The sequence below is a fragment of the Sus scrofa genome, chromosome 2 (genome assembly GCF_054392235.1).
Source record: "Sus scrofa isolate SSC_HxYL_T2T_F1_AM1 chromosome 2, Sscrofa_HxYL_maternal_Yorkshire_Landrace_v2.0, whole genome shotgun sequence".
Lineage (NCBI taxonomy): Eukaryota > Metazoa > Chordata > Mammalia > Artiodactyla > Suidae > Sus > Sus scrofa.
Window position 1 is genome coordinate 114,097,934 of NC_139384.1, and position 19,097 is coordinate 114,117,030.

Sequence of the window (19,097 nt, forward strand, 5' to 3'; positions counted from 1 at the left end):
GTGCATAGTGAGTGCAAAGGGGATTAAAGGAGAAATTTGTCAATAATTACAGCATTCTTTTAGGCCAACTGTGAACACTCCTATATTAATTTTTATCACCTTACACGTATAACCATCTCAAGAAGGTAAGGTAGGCATTCTTACCCCATTTTTACAGATGGGAAGACTAATGCTGAGGGAGAGATTTGTCCAAGATCATATACCAAGGGAGTAATGGAGTCATTACTTAAAATTGTCTTCTGACTCTAAGTCCATTATTCATCCTTTGAATTACATAGCACCTTCTTCCTAGTTATCAGGGAAGTCTTCCATCGAACCCTCCCCTAAAAGTCCTAAATTCTAGTTGACCCCCTTCTGATGCCAAATGAACCGTGGTATGAAAATGATAAATTCCTGGAAATACCTAACAGTCCTGTGAAATGTAACATCAATGGTATATGTAAAACCAAAAGAGTAACTTTCATGCATTTTTATGAATTGCAATCAATGCTCATTACCATGTCCATATAAAATAAACTTTCACGTGTCTATGCTAATAATTATCTGCATTTGTGTCTAAAATGCATATTCAGCCAACTATCAATGCCCAAAAGGCAGTACTCTTTCATTCTTGTTTTACAGAGTTGTTTAGAAAGTGATTTTACATCTGGTGGATTCTGCTATTCCGATTCCAAGACAACAAGCAACACAGTAAGTAGAAAGACATGCAGAACAGAAGAGACCAGGCTTGCTTGATCCAAAGTAAGCGTGTAAAGCTGCCCAACCAACTGCCCCTTTAAATAGCTGGAGAGAAAGGGAGACTCCACAATTTTCCTTGAAATAAAGCCACCTGAAGAAGGAATGCTCAGGCCATTTGGGGCACGCGCGGGGCGGGGGGATGCCGTTACTACTATATTTTTGCTAAAATTCAGCTTTCCCACAACCCCACTGCTAGCTAAAAATATCTCAGCTTAAAATTCCTCTGAGTAGTTACTGCTGCACTGGCATCCTCTGGGCTCTGAAAAATGCCAAACCACATATGCTGTTAGGTTTGGAAACAAAGTGAAGGGCTTTCCTGAGGCCCTGTCTTTTTGTTTACTTCCGGAAAATTATTGGAACATTTTAGAAGAGAAAAAAGAAAGTCATCATGGCAAAAAAAGTGCAAACTTTTAAAAAAAATGTCACAGTGATCCTGTAAATTATGGTTTCTAAAGGAAGATTCAGCATCATCCAGTGATCAGAAATCTGTACTAGAAGGTGGGAAGTAGAGATTTTGTTCTCCATTCAGTAAATCTTGATTGATGTAATACTATTCTATTGGAATTTTTAAAGCTTCCCTCAAGAGAGGCATTTCTCTCTTAAACAACTTCTCTGGATTCCACAGTTATTAAAATGGAGAGGAGGTTTTTTTTTTTTTTTTTTTTTTTTCCAGATTGTTTTTGTTTGTTTCATTTGAAGGGAGCAGGGGTCAAGTTTCAGGATCAAGCCCTTCCTCTTGGCCTTTCCTGCCCAGTGTCAATCTTCAAACGCCCACACTGTCCCTCCTCCAGGTAACCTGCAAAGAGCAACCCCAGGTCCAGGTCCCACATCGCTCTGTCCTGAGATTATAGCTCTTTCTGCCCAAGCCATGTTTCTCTCATCCAAGGAGATGGAAATTTCTGATTTCTTTCTGGTTTCCCTCCTCCATCTTGGGTTACCAAAATCATTTGTCGTTTCAGCTCACCTTTCTGGAGGAAAATGTGGAGGTCAAAGATATAATGACCACATGGACTCGTCAGAAAGGAATACCCCTTGTGGTGGTTGAACAAGAAGGTCCTTTGCTTAAACTGCGGCAGGAGCGCTTCCTGAATGGGGTTTTCAGAGACGACCCTGAATGGGGGGCCCTGCAGGAGAGGTGGCTACTTTTCTTCTCTTGGTCTAATTTACCTCATCTCAGTACGCTGGTGATAACATTAGCTCTCCTTCAGGGTCTCTGGCAATTTCAAAGGATGCTATTTCTGCACAGGAATTGAAACCTACACTAGCCTTGATAACAGCTGTTTATTTATTTATTTATTTAATTTTTTAATTTTTTATTTTTTGTGTTTTGCCTTTTCTAGGGCCTCACCCGTGGCAAATGGAGGTTCCCAGGCTAGGGGTCTAATCAGAGCTGTAGCCACTGGCCTACGCCAGAGCCACAGCAACACAGGATCCGAGCCACGTCTGCAACTTACATCACAGCTCATGTCAACGCCAGATCCTTAACCCACTGAACAAGGCCAAGGATCTAACCTGCAACCTCATGGTTTCTAGTCAGATTCGTTAACCACTGCCCCATAATGGGAACTCCCTTTTTTATGTTTTAAATTACTCAATGGATTTATTACATTTATAGTTGTACAGTGATCATCACAATCCAGTTTTATAGGATTTCCATCCCACACCCCCAGCGCATCCCCCCACCTCCCAAACTATCTCCTTTGGAAACCGTAAGTTTTTCAAAGTCTGTGAGTCAGCATCTGTTCTGCAAAGAAGTTCCTTCTGTCCTTTCTTCAGATTCCACATGTCAGTGATAGCATTTGATGTTGGCATCTCATTGTCTGACCGACTTCACTTAGCACGATAGTTTCTAGGTCCATCCATGTTCCTAAAAATGCCGGGTTTTCATTCCTTTTAATGGCTGAGTAATATTCCATCGTGTATACATCCCACATCTTCTTGATCCGCTCCTCTGTCGATGGACATTTAGGTTGTTTCCTCATCTTGGCTGTTGAAAATAGTGCTGCAATGAACACTGGAGTACATGTGTGTTTTTGAGTCATGGTTTTCCCTGGAGAGATGCCCAGGAGTGGGATTGCTGGGTCAAATGGTAGTTCTATTTTTAGTTTTCTGAGGACTCTCCAAACTGTCTTCCACAGTGGTTGCCCCAGTTTACAATCCCACCAACAGTGTGCTAGGGTTCCTTTCTCTCCACACCCTCTCCAGCACTTAATTGTTTGTAGACATGTTGATGAAGGCCATTCTGGCTGGTGTAAGGTGGTACCTCATCTTGGTTTTGACTTGCATTTCTCTAATAAGGAGTGGTGTTGAATATCTTTTCGTGTGTTTTTTGGCCATCCGTATGTCTTCTTTCTCCAAAGAAAGATCTGTTTAGATCTCCTGCCCATTTTTTGATGGGGTTGTTTGGTTTTTTGGTATTGAGCTACAGGAGGCGTTTATAAATTTTGGAGATGACTCCCTTGTCAGTCGATTCATTTGCAAAGATTTTCTCCCATTCTGTGGGTTGTCTTTTTGTTTTGTTTAGGGTTTCCTTGGCTGTGCAGAAACTTTTAAGTTTAATTACGCCCCATTTGTTTATTTTTGTTTTTACTGCCATTACGCTAAGAGGTGGCTCTGAGAAGATGTTGCTGTTGTTTATGTCAGAGAGTGTTTGGCCTATGTTTTCCTCTAAGAGTTTTACAGTGTCTGGTCTTACATCTAGGTCTTTAATCCATTTGGAGTTGATTTTTGGGTATGGTGTTAGGGAGTGCTCTGATTTCATCCTTTTCCATGTGGCTGTCCAGTTTTCCCAGCACCACTTGTTGAACAGGCAGTCTTTTCGCCATTGGATATTCTTGCCTCCTTTGTCACAGATTAGTTGGCTGTTAGGTGCATGGGTTTAATTCTGGGCTTTCTATCCTGTTCCACTGATCTATATTTCTGTGTTTGTGCCAGTACCGTATGGTTTTGGTGATTGTTGCTGTGTGGTATAGTGTGGAGTCTGGGAGGCTGATTCCCCCAGCTCCATTTTTCTTTTTCGAGGTGTCTTTGGCTATTCTGGGTCATTTGTGCTTCCAAACAAACTTTAAGATATTTTGTTTGAGTTCTGTGAAAAATGTCCTTGGTAATCTGTAGATTGCCTTGGGTAGCATAGTCATTTTGATAATATTGACTCTTCCAGTCCAAGAGCATGGTATGTCTTTCCATCTATTTGTGTCCTCTTTGATTTCTTTCATCAGTGCCTTAGAGTTTTCAGAGGACAGGTCTTTTGTCTCTTTAGGTAGGTATACTCCTAGGTATTTTATTCTTTTGGATGCGATAATAAACAGGATAGCTTCCTTAATTTCTCTTTCTGATCTTTCAGTGTTAGTATATAGAAATGCCATCAATTTCTGTGTATTAATTTTGTATCTTGCGACTTTGGCGAATTCATTGATGAGCTCTAACAATTTTTCTGATAGGTATAGTATCTTGTCATCTGCAAATAGTGATAGTTCTACTTCTTTCTTTCCAATTTGGATTCCTTTTATTTCTTTTACTTCTCTGATTTCTGTGGCTAGGACTTCCAAAACTATGTTGAAGAGTAGTGATGAGAACAGACATCCTTGTCTTGTTCCTGATCTCAGTGGGAATTCTTTCAGCTTTTCACCATTTTGAATGATGTTAGCTCTGGGTTTGTCATATAAGACCTTTATTATGTTGAGGTAGGTCCTCTCTATGCCCACTTTCTGAAGAGTTTTTATCAGAAATGGGTGTTGGATTTTGTCAAAGGCTTTTTCTGCGTCTATTGAGAGGATCATATCGTTTTTATTCTTCAGTTTGTTAATGTGGTGTATCACACTGATTGATTTTTGGATATTGAAGAACCCTTGCATCCCTGGGATAAATCCCACTTGATCATGATGTACAACCCTTTTAATGTATTGTTGGATGTGGTTTGCTGGTATTTTGCTGAGGATTTTTGCTTCTATGTTCATCAGTGAAATTGGCCTGTAGTTTTCTGTTTTTGTGGTATCTTTGTCTGGTTTTGGTATCAGGGTGATGGTGGCCTCATAGATTGAGTTTGTGAGTGTCCCTTCCTCTGCAATTTTTTCAAATAATTGCAGAAGGATAGGTGTTAGCTCTTCTCTAAATGGTTGATAGTATTTACCTGTGAAGCCATCTGGTCCTGGACTTTTGTTTGTTTGAAGTTTTTTAATCACAGTTTCAATTTCAGTACTTGTGATTGGTCCATTCATCTTTTCTCTTTCATCTTGGTTTAGTCTTGGAAGATTGTAGTTTTCTAAGCATTTGTCCATTTCTTCTGGGTTTTGCGTTTTATTGGCATGTAGTTGCATATAGTAGTCTCTTGTGATCCTTTAAATTTCTGTGATGTCCGTTGTTACTTCTCCTTTTTCATTTCTAATTTTATTGATTTGAGTCCTCTCTCTTTTTTTCTTGATAAGTCTGTTGATCTTTTCAAAGAACCAGCTTTTCATTTCATTGATCCTTTGCATGATTTTCTTCATTTCTATTCCATTGATTTTTGCTCTGATCTTTATGATTTCTTTCCTTCTACTAACTTTAGGTCTTGTCTGTTCTTCTCTCTCGAGCTGCTTTAGATGGAAAGTTAGCTTGTTTATTTGAGCTTTTTCTTGTTTCCTGAGGTGGGCTTGTATTGCTATGAACTTTCCTCTTAGAATAGTTTTTTTCTGAATTCCATAGGTTTTGGATTGTCGTATCTTTGTTGTCATTTGCTTCTAGGTATTTTTCAATTTCCTCTTTGATTTCTTCAGTGATCCATTGATTTGTTAACAGTGGTTTAGAGCTTCAGGTAGCCCAGGCTCTGTTCTCAGCAGCACATTCTTAGTAATTTCACTGCCACCCTTAGCACTTCAGTTCTAATGCAGAAGGTCTTTGGTTATATTTTTATTATAATATACTGTGATTGTATACTCTGTTCCTGGGCCCTAAAAAAATTGTGTTACTGGCCCATACCTAGGATGTGTTATGACAGTTATACCTTTTATCATAAGAAAAGAAAGGCATTCCCTGTGTGATAAATTAGATGTTAAAACTTCCAGTTCCCTTTTGTTTTTCAGAAAGAGACTATAAACATTATGTCTTAAAACATATGATGTTCTTGGTAATAATAAAAAAAAAATCCAGTTAACCATGTTCTTTTCACCAGCCTATCTTTAGAAAGCTTTTTAAAGGTTTACTAAAGTCAAGAAATACAACACTGTCCATCTTCCTCTTATCTATTAGCCCAATAAGATGAATGAGGTTAATTTGAAATGAAATAACCCAAGTGAATCTGTTCTGACTCTTACAAGGATCTAGATGTCATAACAATTTGAGAACTCTTCTGAGAATTAGAAGCAATTTCAAGGTCTTTAACACATAGAATGTACTCTTTTCCTTTTATGTTTCATCAGATATCTATTTCCATTCAACAGCAACTCTTCTGCCATTTATCTATGTACATATCCTTCCATTCCTCTGCATGTCCTTCTGAAGTCTGAACCTCAGAAAACTTAGACAATTTAAAACTTGGCAACACAGCCTGGAAAATTTAGTGTTTGATTTATCATTGGGAAAGTGGGACTTGCAATTTTGTAACTTATCAAAATATCATAAGAGAATTAAATAATGTGGATGGCCCAAAACAACAAATATCTATTGCAGTGATCTTTTTTTTCCTTCTACATGAAGCAGTATTTAAATTACTATGATAAAATTATTGCCCTCTGGTCCAGACATATAAAATGCTACTCTGCCTCTCTTTACTCTCTCATATGTTTAATATGTTTATCTGGAAAAATCTCTTTCCTTCTAGAGCCAAGATCTTTCCAGGAATCTCAATCCATTAAGTCTTAGTTATATCCATGTGTCTATTTTTACATTTTTGTATAAATATTTTTCTTTTCTTTTCTTTTCTTTTTCTTTTTTTCTTTTTAGGGCCATACCCACGGCATATGGAAGTTCCCATGCTAAGGTTGAATCAGAGCTATAGCTCCTGGCCTACACTGCAGCCACAGGAACTCAAGACCTGAGCCACATCTGTGACCTACACTACAGCTCACAGCAACACTGGATCCTTAGCCCACTGAGCACAACCAGGGATCTAACCTGCATCCTCATGGATAATAGTTGGGTTCATTACCACTGAGCCACAACAGGAACTCCTATATAAACATTTCAATTGCTTTGTTAATTATCTATACCCTCTGGGTTAGCAGATAGATCTTCCCTTCTGACCCTTTATTAGATTGAATCTGTGAATGTTGTTTTTTTCACTGTTTTATATTTTTATGAGAACTAATGGCCACATCCTCAGTTACTATTCCTTGTGTGTTATACCTAATGGTGTTTTCAACCATGTGATTTTACATGTGCAGGATTACTATAGCTAGTATGGCTTAATGTGATATAGGAAATGAGCTTTCTAGAGGCTACTAGAAAGTTAGTTAGAAACAAATAGCCAATTTCTGTTATTTACCATAATAGGGCCATTGAAAAGTAACTGAGGCATATTCCTCCAATCCATTCTGCTTCTCTGCTTTCTGAACTTGGCTGATGTGCAGATTCTGGCACATTGCTGGATTGATAACCACTTAGCAGTCATCTGCAGTAACTTCGCAAAAAAATTAATTGTGGGTAGCTTTGTTGAAAAAAAGGAAAAGTGGAAAATCATACTGGCATAAGATCTTTACCTTTTAGGGCTTTTCCTACAGATTTGGTTCAGTTATTTATCAGATTGTTAGAATTTTTGGAAATGTGAAAGGGAAGATTGAATTTTTTTCCAGAAGAAAACAATCGGCAGAACTTGTTATGGTAGGAAATTTGGACAGCAAATGGCACAGGTGATTGTGGCAGAATTCAACTAAGTTTATATTGCTGCTCTTTCCTTAATCATTACAGAAGAATTTTTGCACACCCAAAGATCTTCTAGTCTTAGCCTATAAAATTTGTAAGGCCACTGATGGTGTGAAGGGTGGGTGATTAGGAGTATTTTACAGCCTATCTGAATCTGACAATGTGAAAATTGAAATGGCCATGAATTTAGTCTGTAACAGTCTTTACTTTCTAACACAGGTACCTTTGGCATATCCCAGTGACCTACTCCACAAGCTCCTCTAATGCTATTCACAGACACCTTCTGACATCAAAGACAGGTAATGAACTAACTAGTCAATAGGTGTTTTAATTCTGAAATTCAACACATTCTGAGCTATTTAGAGGAAAGATACTGTAAGTAAATCTGATAACGGGAGAGGTATGTTTGAGGAAGTTCTTATTTATCCACATATGTATTATTAAAAGAACCCTTTAGCTAGAAAGTCTGATTTTTTTCTTCAGTAGAAGTTTCTCTTATGCTTTTATCTCACTTAGAGAGAGGTTTGTATTTATATCAAGGAATGATGGCATCCTATCTTATCTTTTAATATCTACTAATTCAATGGAAAAAAAGCATGCTCTTTTGATTGGCCCTGGATGCAAATCCTCACTCTGGAATCTATTAGATGTGTGGCCTTAAGAACATTTCCTAACTTTGCCTGGGCTTTCATTTTTACATCTTATTTTAAATGGGGGACTAAGCCTTATAGAGTTTTTTAAGAGAATTGTAATGTTCTTTCACCACTTCCTATAATGTCTGTCATTAAAAATGCTTGATATGATTTTAATTTCTCCTTTAAACACTTCACTGAAAGTTGAGAATGTTTCCATCATAATGTCATTTCAACCTGGAGTCCTTATTTTGCCCCAGTAAGGACTGGACAAATGTATGCTTATTTACATATACATATTTCAATGAGCAGCTACTAAACCTTGACCAGCCCACCAATAAATCAAGCCAGATTGAGGTCATGTTCATCATCTGGCTCATTGGGCCCTTGCATACCTCTTAGACCTATATATACTGCTTTTGAGAACAAATTCATCTGTCTTTTTCCTAGGAATTTATTTATTTATTTATTTATTTATTGTCTTTTTAGGGCTGCACCCACGGCATATGGAAGTTCCCAGGCCAGGGGTCAAATCATAGTTGCAGCCACCAGCCTATGCCACAGCTCATAGCAATCCTGGATCCTTAACCCACTGAGCAATGCCAGGGATTGAACCTGTGTCCTCACAGATGCTAATCAGGTTCATTACTGCTGAGCCATGACGGAACTCCCAATTTATTTCTTAATTTAATAAGGCTCTCATTCCCAAAATAACCCATCCTCTGAGCTATGAAAACAAGTATCATCATGAGCCTTGCAAAGCTTTGTCTTCTCATTGATTTATTAGTAATAGTGTGGAGACTAACACTTTTGGAGAGATTCCTGGTATGTATGTTGACAAAGAAATGCCTATACCAATTTTCTCCTCCTAGATACTCTGTATTTACCTGAAAAGACCAGTTGGGTGAAACTCAATGTGGACTCAAATGGCTACTACATTGTCCACTATGAGGCGCATGGATGGGACCAGCTCATTGCTGTGCTGAATCAGAACCACACACTTCTCAGACCTAAGGACAGAATAGGTCTGATTCATGATGCGTTTCAGCTAGTAAGGTAATGCAAAATTGCATCTGATTTCACAGAAAATAACTGATTCATAACCATATATGCTAGATTTCAAGCCAAATGTTCAGTGTTGATCAGTTTTATGATATGGATATGAATGGAGGTCAAGTATTGGCCTCTAGGCCAAAGCCTAAATTATTCTGCCCACAAAGTGTTTAAAAATTTAATCCAGGAGTTCCCGTTGTGGCTCAGCGGAAACTAATCTGACTAGGAACCATGACGTTTTGGGTTCTATCCCAGGTCTTGCTCAGTGGGTTAAAGATCTGGTGTTACCATGAGCTATGGTGTTGGTCACAGATGCGGCACGGATCTGGTGTTGATGTGGCTGTGGCATAGGCCAGCAGCTGTAGCTCTGATTAGACCCCCTAGACTGGGAACCTCCATATGCCACAGGTGCAACCATAAAAAGAAAAAAAAAATTAATCCAACATGTTAAAGGGTGGAGAAATTTATATCCTAACTTTAGAATCTCAAAAACTGAGAAGATTTGGCACTTCTTACCATAGGGCAAGCATTGAGGAGGGTACAGTGGGCAGATCTTCCTTTGGGCCAGGCCTGTACTCTCCCATGTATCAAAGTCCTAAATGATACACAGGAGGGGCCTCATTAAGCCTCATTAAGGGGCTTCATTCACTTAATGGTGAACCCTCTAGGCATTTAGCTCTTGACCTCCGATTTAAAGTTCATTTATGCTAGTTGCTTGCTGTTTCACCAAATACCTATATAAATCTGTTGGACCAAAGTTACAAATATGGGAATTCCTGTTGTGGCTCAGCAGTAATGAACCAGATTAGTATCCATGAGGATGGAGTTTTGATCCCTGGCCTCGCTCAGTGAGTTAAGGATCTGATGTTGCTGTGAGCTTTGGTGAGGTCACAGACATGGCATGGATCTGGCATTGCTGTGGCTGTGGTGTAGGCCAGCAGTTGCAGCTCTGATTCAACACTTAGCATGGGAACTTCCATATGCCATGGGTGCAGCCCCAAAAAGCAAAAAAAAAAAAAAAAAAAAAAAAAAAAATACGGTCCTAACTTTAAAAATTTTAAATTATGGTGTACAACCTATCCATTATTTTGTTCACAGTGGAGAAATTAGTATGAATTTGGTAGAGAGATAAAGGGAGAATTGGCTGCTTAAGTTTATTCCTCTTTAGACTTTTCTGAAAAGACAAAGCGTTTTCTTTCTTTTCCCCCATTTATCATCAACAGAATAATATATAGAATAAATCAGGTCATAAGGTCGCCAATGAAAAAAAAAGTGGGGGGGATTAGGGGCATATTATGCATTGTAAGCTTTTCCAATTCTGGGAACTACTATAGTATACTCACTTTATTCAGTGTGATATATTATTTTCTTTCAGATGCTTATTTAGGTCAAATTCAGTAAGAGTAACCAGCAAGACATCTGTCAAGTCAAGCTTCTCTGTACAACGGAACTCCCTAGTTAGAGAAATGAGAGAATTGAGAGCTTAATCCTCAGTCCCATGGGTTTCAGGAGCATCATGGTAGCATAGCACATTGGAAGCCAGGATTAGGAAAAACACCTTCCTACATACAAGTGGGTGCATGATAGACTAGTTGGGAGGTATGTTATTGAAGAAGATTTGTCTGCTTAAAGAGAAGCTCTGAATAGATTACAAAGAAGGTAGATTAAAAATTTAAGACTAGGAAAAATGAGGAATATTGACGACTCAGCAAGTGAAAGCCAACCTTTCAAGTAGTTGCAAAGTCTTTTTTGCTGTTTCTACCCTATAAATTTATGGCTAGTCTAAATTTAGCACAAGGAACCCTACAGTTGTTGATGTATCAGTGGAAAAGCAATCACCATTTCTTCATTAAGTGGACAGTTATTAAAGTTCCAAATATAAATTTTGGGTTAAATTCAGATCAATTCAAGTACTACCTCTTCACTTCAGTTATTGTTTGACCTTTAGCAAGCTATTTAACCTTTTTTAAGCCTAAATTTTCTAGTCTTTAAAACTTTTCTAGTCTTTAAAACTCCAGCCATAAAAAAGAACAAAATAATGCCTTTTGCAGCAACATGGATGGAACTAGAGACTCTCATACTGAGTGAAGTAAGTCTGAAAGAGAAAGACAAATACCATAGGAAAACACTTATTTCTGGAATCTAATATAAGGCACAAATGAACCTTTCCACAGAAAAAAAATCATGGACTTGGAGAGTAGACTTGTGATTGCCAGGGGATGAGTAGGGAGTTGGGTGGTTGGGGAGCTTGGGGTTAATAAGTACAAACTACTCCCTTTGGAATGGATTAGCAATGAGATCCTGCTGTGTAGCACGGGGAACTATGTCTAGTCACTTATGAAGGAGCATGATAATGTATGAAAATAGAATATGTACATGTGTGTGTAAGTGGGTCACCATGGTGTACAGTAGAAAAAAAATTGTATTGGGGAAATAACTATTTAAAAAATAATAATTAAAAAAAGAATTAAAAACAAAAATAAATAAAACTCTGCTAATAATAATTTATATCATTCAGGATTATTTTGAGGATTGCATAAGATAATGTATATAAAGCACTAAGTACAATAATAAATGCTCAATAAATGGTAGCTTTAGCATTGTTAGTATTACTAATATAAATTGTTTAAAAGATCATGTGTTGAATAGGAAGATGAAGTGACAACACAGAAGAATGCACCTTAAATAATGTGAAATTGGGGGGGAGCAAAATGCAAACCTAGGTATTATTATGTTTGCAACTAAATGAAAAAAAATAGCTAAGGTTAAAAAAACAGATATTCCAAAGTGCTATTAGGGAATGTGTAGGGTAGTGAAATTATGAGTTTTCCCCCTTCTTCTTTAATTTCCAATTGTTTTGTAATTATTTTTATTACTTTTATAATAAAAGTAATTATATAAAGAACCAATTTTAAAATTGCATAATACATCTAAATTTTTTTAGTTGCTACTCTTCCCCCATAATGCATATCTTTTCCTTCCCTGCCTCGTGAAATATCTATTCAAGAGTTAAAGGAAGTGATCAGTGATAACTTTATTTATTTTCTTAGTTTGGAGACAAAATTTGACCCAGGAATGGATCTTCATTTTAATTGGGTTTTAATACTTATTAAATGTAATTTAAAACTTAGACCTTCTCTGAGTTGAGTGGAACTAAAATGATAACCATAATTTCCTTAGAGATGAACATTTGTTTTGTTTTGTTTGTCTTTTTGCCTTTTCTAGGGCCGTTCCCATGGCATATGGAGGTTCCCAGTCTAGGAGTCTAATCGGAGCTTTTGCTGCTGGCCTATGCCAGAACCACAGCAACGCAGGATCCGAGCCACGTCTGCAACCTACACCACAGCTCACGGCAACTGAGCAAGGCCAGGGATTGAACCTGCAACCTCATGGTTCCTAGTCGGATTCATTAACCAGTGCACCACGACGGGAACTCCCCAGATAAACTATTTGTTTCTTTTAGTCCAACACCGTAAAAAGAAGCCCCAAATTAGTTCCTCAGGGATACAGTTTATTTCACAGAAGTACCATTTAGCTGAAACTTTATACAAGTAAGTAGATACAGACTTTTTCCTGTTGGGCTGAAATGTATGCTTATATATTGGTTTCATCTTTAAACAGACATGCAGATAACATTTTGTGCATTGATTGAAGCAGAAAGCAGGTGAGGGGCTGGATTTTTATTAAATAATTAATAACTATGTAAAAAGGAGTCCATCTTAAATATTAAGATTTTAAAAGTTTTAAGTAGGTAAATATTGGCATTCCTTAATAAAAAAATTAATTGGGCTGGACCCAAAAGGAAGGACTAATATAAAGTGATTTTTATGTGTTAAGCATTCTTTTTAAAATTTTAACCCTAGAATATAATACCTAGTTCTTTCCTGTTGCTGATCCTGTAAGTACAGTACAGTCTATAGCATCTGAAAGGAAATAATATGTCACATCGAGTAAAGCAAGTACATGTCAGTAATTCTCGGAATAGGAAAGGCTTACGATGCATAATATGCCACTTGCTTCTTAATATTTTTTTCTGTTGGTGACCTTGTAATCCAATTTATTCTACTTCTTATTCCATTGATGATGCATGAGAAAAATGAAAGAAAACACTTTGTCTTTCTAGGAAAGTCTAAATGGGCATAAACAAAGCAGCCAATTCTTCTTTTATTTCTCAACCAGTTTCATATTGGTTTCCCCAACGTGAGCACAGTAATGAATGAATTTTGTGCTGGATTTAACATTTAAAATTGCAAAAGTTATGCCTATATTTGTACTTATCAACTGCACCATATACTATGATACTTACTACGCATGTTGGGATAGTGACATTTTGTAGATTTGGGTTTTAAAAAATATAGCAGACCATAGAATCATAGAGCATATGGTTCAGCCCTCTGTCCTCAGAAGAAACTTTTGGGAAATTTACCATAAATCTGCTTTACAGCAGTATGTCACTCTAATTGCGAAGAGTATTGTCATAATAAAAGTTGGTTCTTTTAAATTTCACTGCTTTCTAGTTTCAGTTCTCTCAATTTACATGAGAATTTCAAATTAAAAAAAAAGCCTGAAGGAGGTAAGGCATTATATTAATGAAAAATTTAACAGAGACATTCTTTGTTCTGGAATTTGTTTACATATCAAACTATTATGCCTTTTTTAATTACTCAATTGATTTATTACATTTATAGTTGTACAGTGATCATCACAATCCAGTTTTATAGGATTTCCATCCCACACCCCCAGCGCATCCCCCCACCTCCCAAACTATCTCCTTTGGAAACCGTAAGTTTTTCAAAGTCTGTGAGTCAGCATCTGTTCTGCAAAGAAGTTCCTTCTGTCCTTTCTTCAGATTCCACATGTCAGTGATAGCATTTGATGTTGGCATCTCATTGTCTGACCGACTTCACTTAGCACGATAGTTTCTAGGTCCATCCATGTTCCTAAAAATGCCGGGTTTTCATTCCTTTTAATGGCTGAGTAATATTCCATCGTGTATACATCCCACATCTTCTTGATCCGCTCCTCTGTCGATGGACATTTAGGTTGTTTCCTCATCTTGGCTGTTGAAAATAGTGCTGCAATGAACACTGGAGTACATGTGTGTTTTTGAGTCATGGTTTTCCCTGGAGAGATGCCCAGGAGTGGGATTGCTGGGTCAAATGGTAGTTCTATTTTTAGTTTTCTGAGGACTCTCCAAACTGTCTTCCACAGTGGTTGCCCCAGTTTACAATCCCACCAACAGTGTGCTAGGGTTCCTTTCTCTCCACACCCTCTCCAGCACTTAATTGTTTGTAGACATGTTGATGAAGGCCATTCTGGCTGGTGTAAGGTGGTACCTCATCTTGGTTTTGACTTGCATTTCTCTAATAAGGAGTGGTGTTGAATATCTTTTCGTGTGTTTTTTGGCCATCCGTATGTCTTCTTTCTCCAAAGAAAGATCTGTTTAGATCTCCTGCCCATTTTTTGATGGGGTTGTTTGGTTTTTTGGTATTGAGCTACAGGAGGCGTTTATAAATTTTGGAGATGACTCCCTTGTCAGTCGATTCATTTGCAAAGATTTTCTCCCATTCTGTGGGTTGTCTTTTTGTTTTGTTTAGGGTTTCCTTGGCTGTGCAGAAACTTTTAAGTTTAATTACGCCCCATTTGTTTATTTTTGTTTTTACTGCCATTACGCTAAGAGGTGGCTCTGAGAAGATGTTGCTGTTGTTTATGTCAGAGAGTGTTTGGCCTATGTTTTCCTCTAAGAGTTTTACAGTGTCTGGTCTTACATCTAGGTCTTTAATCCATTTGGAGTTGATTTTTGGGTATGGTGTTAGGGAGTGCTCTGATTTCATCCTTTTCCATGTGGCTGTCCAGTTTTCCCAGCACCACTTGTTGAACAGGCAGTCTTTTCGCCATTGGATATTCTTGCCTCCTTTGTCACAGATTAGTTGGCTGTTAGGTGCATGGGTTTAATTCTGGGCTTTCTATCCTGTTCCACTGATCTATATTTCTGTGTTTGTGCCAGTACCGTATGGTTTTGGTGATTGTTGCTGTGTGGTATAGTGTGGAGTCTGGGAGGCTGATTCCCCCAGCTCCATTTTTCTTTTTCGAGGTGTCTTTGGCTATTCTGGGTCATTTGTGCTTCCAAACAAACTTTAAGATATTTTGTTTGAGTTCTGTGAAAAATGTCCTTGGTAATCTGTAGATTGCCTTGGGTAGCATAGTCATTTTGATAATATTGACTCTTCCAGTCCAAGAGCATGGTATGTCTTTCCATCTATTTGTGTCCTCTTTGATTTCTTTCATCAGTGCCTTAGAGTTTTCAGAGGACAGGTCTTTTGTCTCTTTAGGTAGGTATACTCCTAGGTATTTTATTCTTTTGGATGCGATAATAAACAGGATAGCTTCCTTAATTTCTCTTTCTGATCTTTCAATGTTAGTATATAGAAATGCCATCAATTTCTGTGTATTAATTTTGTATCTTGCGACTTTGGCGAATTCATTGATGAGCTCTAATAGTTTTCTGGTAGTGTCTTTAGGATTCCCTAGGTATAGTATCTTGTCATCTGCAAATAGTGATAGTTTTACTTCTTTCTTTCCAATTTGGATTCCTTTTATTTCTTTTACTTCTCTGATTGCTGTATTTTGTTAAAGTTTTTTGCATCTATGTTCATCAGTGAAATTGGCCTGTAGTTTTCTTTTTTTGTGGTATCTTTGTCTGGTTTTGATATCAGGCTGATGGTGTACTCATAGAATGAGTTTGGTAGTGTCCCTTCCGCTGCAATTTTTTTGAATGATTGCAGAAGGGTAGGTGTTAGCTCTTCTCTAAATGTTTGATAGAATTCGCCTTGAAGCCATCTGGTCCTGGACTTTTGTTTGTTGGAATTCTTTTTTTTTTTTTTTTTTTTTTTTGTCTTTTTGCCTTTTCTAGGGCCACTCCCGCAGTATATGGAGGTTCCCAGGCTAGCAGTCTAATCAGAGCTGCAGCCACTGGCCTACGCCAGAGCCACAGCAACGCGGGATCCGAGCCATGTTCGCGACCTACACCACAGCTCACAGCAGTGCCGGATCCTAACCCACTGAGCAAGGCCAGGGATTGAACCCACAACCTCATGGTTCCTAGTTGGGTTTGTTAACCACTGCACCACAACAGGAACTCCATGTTGGAAGTTTTTTAATCACAGTTTCAATTTTAGTACTTGTGATTGGTCCATTCATCTTTTCTCTTTCATCTTGATTTAGTCTTGGAAGATTGTAGTTTTCTAAGCATTTGTCCATTTCTTCTGGGTTTTGCGTTTTATTGGCATGTAGTTGCATATAGTAGTCTCTTGTGATCCTTTAAATTTCTGTGATGTCCGTTGTTACTTCTCCTTTTTCATTTCTAATTTTATTGATTTGAGTCCTCTCTCTTTTTTTCTTGATAAGTCTGTTGATCTTTTCAAAGAACCAGCTTTTCATTTCATTGATCCTTTGCATGATTTTCTTCATTTCTATTCCATTGATTTTTGCTCTGATCTTTATGATTTCTTTCCTTCTACTAACTTTAGGTCTTGTCTGTTCTTCTCTCTCGAGCTGCTTTAGATGGAAAGTTAGCTTGTTTATTTGAGCTTTTTCTTGTTTCCTGAGGTGGGCTTGTATTGCTATGAACTTTCCTCTTAGAATAGTTTTTTTCTGAATTCCATAGGTTTTGGATTGTCGTATCTTTGTTGTCATTTGCTTCTAGGTATTTTTTAATTTCCTCTTTGATTTCTTCAGTGATCCATTGGTTGTTTAGTAGCATGTTGTTTAGTCTCCACGTGTTTGTATTTTTTGCAGTTTTTTTCTTGTTGTTGATGTCCAGTTGTATAGCCTTGTGGTCGGAAAAGATGCTTGATATGATTTCACTTTTCTTAAAGTTACTGAGGTTGGATTTGTAGCCTAGGGTGTGATAAATCCTAGATAAAGTTTTGTGTGCACTTGAGAAGACTGTGTATTCTGTTGCTTTTGGATGGAATGTCCTATAAATATCTATTAAGTCCATCTGGTTTAATGCTTCATTCAGGGCCTGTGTTTCCTTATTGATTTTCTGTCTGGATGATGTCTATTGCTGTAAGTGGGGTGTTAAAGTTGCCCACTATTATTGTGTTATTGTTGATTTGTCCTTTTAAGGTTGTTAGCAGTTGCCTTATATATTGTGGTGAACCTATGTTGGGTGTGTAGATATTTAAAATTGTTATATCTTCTTCTTGGATTGATCCTTTGACCGTTGAGTAGTAACCTTCCTTGTCCCTTAAAATATTCTTCATTTTAAAATCTATTTTGTCTGATATGAGTATTGCTACTCCAGCTTTCTTTTGATCCCCATTTGCATGGAATATTTTCTTCTGTCCTCTCACTTTCAATTTGTATGTGTCCCTAGAAGTGAAGTGGGTCTCTTGAAGGTAGCATATATATGGATCTTGTTATCCATTCAGCCAATCTATGTCTCTTGTTTGGGGTGTTTGCTCCATTCACATTTAAGGTAATTATTGATATGTATGTTCTTATTGCCATTTTATTAATTGCTTTTGATTTGTTTTTATTGCTCTTTTTTCTTCCTTTCTTCTCTCTTCTCTCCTCTTCTGTCTTGATGACTATCTTTAGTGTTGTATTTGAGTTGATTTTTCTTATTTGTTTGTGTATCAGTTGTAGATTTTTGGTGTGCAGTTACTCTGAAGTTTTGATATAAGAGTCTATATATATACAGGATTGTTTAAATTGTTGGTCTCTTAATTGCAAGTTCATCTCCAGTGTCCTGCGTTTGTACACTCCTCTTCTCATGATTTCTGTTTTTGGTGGCATCATTGTGCGTGGATGATTTCATATCTTTACTGTATATATACCTTTAATGGTGAGGCCTTGTCATTTATGATATTTTCGTTTCTGGTTGTGGCCTTTTCTCTTCTGCCTAGAGAATTCCTTTAGTATTTGTTGTAAAGCTGGTTTAGTGTTGCTGAATTCTCTTAGCTTTTGCTTATCTGTGAAGCTTTTGATTTCTCCTTCAAATCTGAACGAGAGCCTTGCTGGGTAAAGTAATCTTGGTTGGAGGTTTTTTCCTTTCATCACGTTGAAAATATCATACCACTCCCTTATGGCCTGCAGAGTTTCTGCTGAAAAATCTGCTGATAACCTTATCAGGGTTCCCTTGTATGTTATTAGTTTCTTTTCCCTAGCTGCTTTCAAGATTTTCTCTTTGTCTTTAATTTTGGTCAGTTTGATTGATACATGTCTCGGTGTATTCCTCCTTGGGTTTATTTTATATGGTGCTCATTCCGCTTCCTGGATTTGAATGAGTGGTTCCTTTCCCATGTTATGGAAGTTTTCGGCTATTATCTCTTTGAATATTTTTTCTATCCCTTTCTCTCTATCTTCTCCTTCTGGCACCCCTATAATATGGATATTGGTGCATTTAACGTCATCCCAGAATTCTCTGAAAGTATCTTCATTTGTTTTCAATCTTTTTCTCTTTTCTCTTCTGCATCTGTGATTTCCACTAATCTGTCCTCCACCTCGCTTATTCGTTCTTCTGCCTCCTGTATTCTGCTGTTGGCTGCTTCTAATGAATTTTTTAATATCAGTTATTTCAGTTGTATTTTGCATCTCTTCTTGCTTAAGTTTTATATCTTGTATCTCTTTGGTCAGTGTTTCCTGTAAGTTATCCATCTTTGCCTCCAGTTTATTTCCAATGTCTTGCATCATCTTCAGCATCAACAGTATAAAGTCTTTTTCCTGGAAGCTGAGAATCTCCTGATCACCTGAACTCCCAGCTGTTTTTCTGGGATTTTTTTTCTTTCTCCCTTATCTGAGTTATATAGTTCTCTGTCTTTTCATTTTTAT

The 19,097-nt window shown here is 37.5% G+C and overlaps 1 protein-coding gene across 2 annotated transcripts in view; it reads left to right on the forward strand.

The window, feature by feature from the left end:
- The window catches only part of ERAP2 (endoplasmic reticulum aminopeptidase 2), a 51,481-nt gene that overhangs the window by 22,265 nt on the left and 10,119 nt on the right, over window positions 1-19,097 (forward strand). For both annotated transcript variants that reach the window (XM_085014105.1, XM_085014106.1), the window contains 4 exons: window positions 622-690; window positions 1,698-1,873; window positions 7,795-7,874; window positions 9,080-9,263. In XM_085014105.1, the coding sequence (XP_084870231.1) occupies window positions 622-690; window positions 1,698-1,873; window positions 7,795-7,874; window positions 9,080-9,263 (509 nt within the window). The remainder of the gene's footprint in view (window positions 1-621; window positions 691-1,697; window positions 1,874-7,794; window positions 7,875-9,079; window positions 9,264-19,097) is intronic.